We start from the raw sequence: 3,755 nt of genomic DNA, 5'->3' as shown, positions 1-3,755 counted from the left end.
TTTAGTAAAGACTTTTCCAAAATTGCAAAGTCTTTGTGCAACCTCCTCAATTAGGATACTTCTTTTAATTTTGATGATGATTGTTTAATTGCCTTTAAAATTTTGAAAGAAAAATTCATCTTTGCACCTATAGTAACTGCTCCTAATTTGAAATTCAATTTTGAAATAATATGTGATGCCAAAGAGAGAATTTTTCAAGTCATACATTATGCAAGTAAAGTTTTAAATGAAACTCAAACTAATTACACTACAATAAAAAAGGAATTACTTGCTATAGTGTATGCATTTGAAAATTTGCAATCTTATTTGATAGGCCCTAAAGTTATTGTTTTTACTAATCATGATGCAATTAAATATTTATTGACTAAATTAGATTATAAACCAAGGCTTATACAATGGATACTTTTGTTACAGGAATTTGATTTAGATATCAAAGATAAGAAGGGATGTGAGAACAATGTAACTGATCATTTATCAAGACTAGCAAATAATGAGGTGATTGCATTGGAACCTGAAGTTCTTGCTCAATTTTCATATGAGAAGTTGTTAGTAATTGAAGAGAGGCCATGGTTGACAGATATGGCTAATTTAGTAGCTTTTGGAGAAATTTTGGAGAATTTTGATTGACATCAAAGAAGATATTTTTTTACAAATGCTAATCATTATGTATGGGATGATCCTCATTTGTTCAAGATTGGTGAAGATAATTTGCTGAGAAGATGTGTTGCAGAAGATGAAGCTAAGAAAATTATACGGAAAGGCCATAATTCGTCATATGGAGGAAATTTTAATGGGGGAAAGACAACTGCAAAAATTCTCCAACCAAGTTTCTTTTGGCCTTCATTATTTAAATACACACATGAGTTTATGACTAATTTCAAAGAACAGGAAGCATCTCTAGAAGACTCGAGATGTTATTACAAAACATTCAAGAAATTGAAGTCTTTGATTATTGGGGAATTGATTTCACAAGACCATTGACATCTTCTTTTTCAAATGAGTATATATTTTTGACAGTTGAGTATGTATCTAGATGAGTAGAAGCAATTCCATCACAAAAAGTAAATGCTAAGACCATAGTAATTAAATTCCTCAAAAGGAATATTTTTTGTAGGTTTGGTACTCCTAGAGTATTGATTAGCGATGGTGGCTCTCAGTTTTGTAATACCCAGTTGAAAAAAGTTTTAGAACATTATGGGGTTAGTAATAAAGTAGCTTCATCCTATCATCCACAAACAAATGAGCAATCAAAAGTTTCTAATAGAGAAATAAAGAGAATTTCAGAGAAAACAATGGCTTCATCTAGAAAAGATTGGTTAATCAAGCTTGATGAAGCTTTTTGGGCTTATCAGACTGCATATAAAACCCCTATTGCTTTTTCTCCATTTCAGTTGATCTATGGGAAAGCATGTCATCTTCAAGTGGAATTGGAACACAAGGCATGTTGGGCATTGAAGATATTAAATTTAGATGCTAAAGTTGTTGGGGAGAAGAGAAAACTCCAAATTCAGGAACTTGAGGAGATGAGATTAAATGGATATAGTTTCTCAAAGCTTTATAAGGAACGCACAAAAAACTATCATCACAAGAAGATTTTGGAAAGAAATTTTCATATTGGCCAATTTGTGCTCTTGGTTTAATTCTAGATTGAGACTTTTTCCTGAAAAGCTAAAATCTAAGTGGTCAGGCTTATATTGTTAAGGAAGTTAAGCCTTATGGAGCAAAAGAGTTAGATGACCCAATATCATATAGAAGTTGGGTAGTAAATGGTCAAAGGGTGAAGCCATATTTGGGTAATGAGAAGGAAGAACTCAACATCGTGATTCTTTTAAATGAACCTTAAAGAAATAGGCGTCAAGGTATATGACGTTAAACAAGTGCTTATTGGGAGGAAACTGAGTACAAATGTTATTCATTTACTGTTGATTTGTTTATTTTAATATATTTTTTTATATTAGTTGATAAAATGCATGTTTTTGCATAAACTTATAAATTTTTGGTGCAAAGAAACTCGCCTGGGCAGGATATAGTTCACCTGGGCGGGATATAGCTTACGTGGGTGAGTTAAGTATTTGTAAAAGGGGGTGCTCTCTGGAGTGATCTCACCCAAGCGATACATATCTTGCTTAGGCGAGATTTCACTTATACACATGACACGTCAACCTCCCCTAGGCGTATCTCGCTTGAGTGAGTTAAAGGTTTAAAAAATTACATTTTTTGGGCAACCCAATCCCTGTATGCCTCCATATCAAATTGGAGCTTATATAGCATAGCCTGTGGACAAGTATTATTTTTCTAAGGCGCAGGTCTAGCAGAAGAAGCATGACCATCTACAATTGTAGATGAGGAGTTTAACACAGAGTTGGATGAGTTACTAATAAGAGATGATTTGATGTGAGTTGATTTTAGGATTGTTCATTTTATGGTGCGACACTTTACTTAGATTGAGATTTTTAGCAAGTAAAAGGTGAGAACTCTAAGAAGATTCCCACTGGACACGAACTTAACTAAGTGATTAAGTAAGTGTGAATGTTCACTTCACAAGAGCAAAAGGAAAATACAATTATAAGGTGAATATGATGCTAATTGGTGCGGAATTAAAGAACACGAAAGGAAAACCAAATGGAAACATCATAACCGAATAATATAAGGAAGATCAACACAAGAACACAAGAACAAAATCGAATGGAGAACAATTATAGGAATATAAGAGTAAATGGCCAAAATGGAAATGAAGGAAAAGAATGGAAGAAGAAAGCTTATGTGGTGTGAATTTGAGAAATGGATCATGCCACTTGGAGTGTGTTTTGGCCTCCAAGATAAGTTTTGCTAGCCGCCACTTGAGAGCTTTCAATCACTCACAAGATAAGACCTAAATGTTAAGAAGAATCAAGCCTCACTAACACCCCACACAATTTGTGCAAAGTAACTTTTCTTCTATTAATTTCAACTTGAAAATACATGGAGTAAGGCATCATATTTATAGGTGAAGGTGCCTTGGTGAGAAAGGAGTGAGGGTAGGATGGGAAAGGAGAAAAAAGGGGCGGCTAGGTCTTTGACTTAAGTCGAAACTGCACCTAAGATTCATTCTTCTAGAAACTAGGTCAAAAACCATAATTCTAGGTGCCTTGTGTTCAAAAAGTGGGCTTGGATCAAGCCCATTTCGTTATGAGCACTCTTATTTATGCTAAAGGAACCTATTCTATCCTATCTTTCTATTTGGACCCCTCAAGTGAGCCCAATTTATTTACAACTTATTTTTACTCTTAAGAAGACTAGTAGGAAGAACATTAGATGCCCTGGTCTTTGTCCATTTCTCCCTCTGGTGAGGTCTTCACTTGAATGTTGAGATGACTTATCATAGTGTGAATGGTCATTTGCATCCTTGGTCATCTTCTTGTTGGTTTGGTTTGTATCATGATTGAACATAAAGCAGAACAAAACATGGTTTTATATTTCTACTTATTTCCTTTCAGTTGTTTAAATTGATTATATTTTTTTGTTGTTTAATTTCCTTATTAAAATTTGATTTTTAGTTGTTTAATTTCCTTATATTTATTTTATTGTTAAGTTGTTTTCTACTTTTATTTTTTTATTATAAATGGAATATTAATTTGAATTATGGAAAAAACTATTAATCAGACTTTGTGTTAAAAGATTGGAACAACGAAATGATATTGACACAAGTTAGAAAAGAAAATGTATTGAATCCATATTCAAATGTGGTTGAGATTGTGATACATGGAAATTTAACA

The 3,755-nt window shown here is 33.1% G+C and overlaps 1 protein-coding gene across 1 annotated transcript; it reads left to right on the top strand.

The window, feature by feature from the left end:
- Nucleotides 1-911: 911 nt before the first annotated feature.
- On the top strand, nucleotides 912-1,640 carry LOC137834333 (uncharacterized). The gene is made up of 2 exons (XM_068642391.1): nucleotides 912-1,021; nucleotides 1,115-1,640. Exons 1-2 carry the CDS (start codon nucleotides 912-914, stop codon nucleotides 1,638-1,640), a joined length of 636 nt encoding a protein of 211 aa, XP_068498492.1.
- The last annotated feature ends 2,115 nt before the right edge of the window (nucleotides 1,641-3,755 follow it).

This window comes from Phaseolus vulgaris, chromosome 5 (genome assembly GCF_000499845.2).
Source record: "Phaseolus vulgaris cultivar G19833 chromosome 5, P. vulgaris v2.0, whole genome shotgun sequence".
In the NCBI taxonomy this organism is placed as follows: domain Eukaryota; kingdom Viridiplantae; phylum Streptophyta; class Magnoliopsida; order Fabales; family Fabaceae; genus Phaseolus; species Phaseolus vulgaris.
This window is presented reverse-complemented; position numbering and strand designations above follow the sequence as displayed.

What these genes read in the sequence shown, in the direction of transcription:
- LOC137834333 (XM_068642391.1), top strand. Translation starts at nt 912, where the DNA reads ATGTTATTACAAAACATTCAAGAAATTGAAGTCTTTGATTATTGGGGA. An exon ending in TATATATTTTTGACAGTTGA is followed by an intron (nt 1,022 to 1,114) that starts GTATGTATCTAG and finishes TATTTTTTGTAG; the next exon opens with GTTTGGTACTCCTAGAGTAT.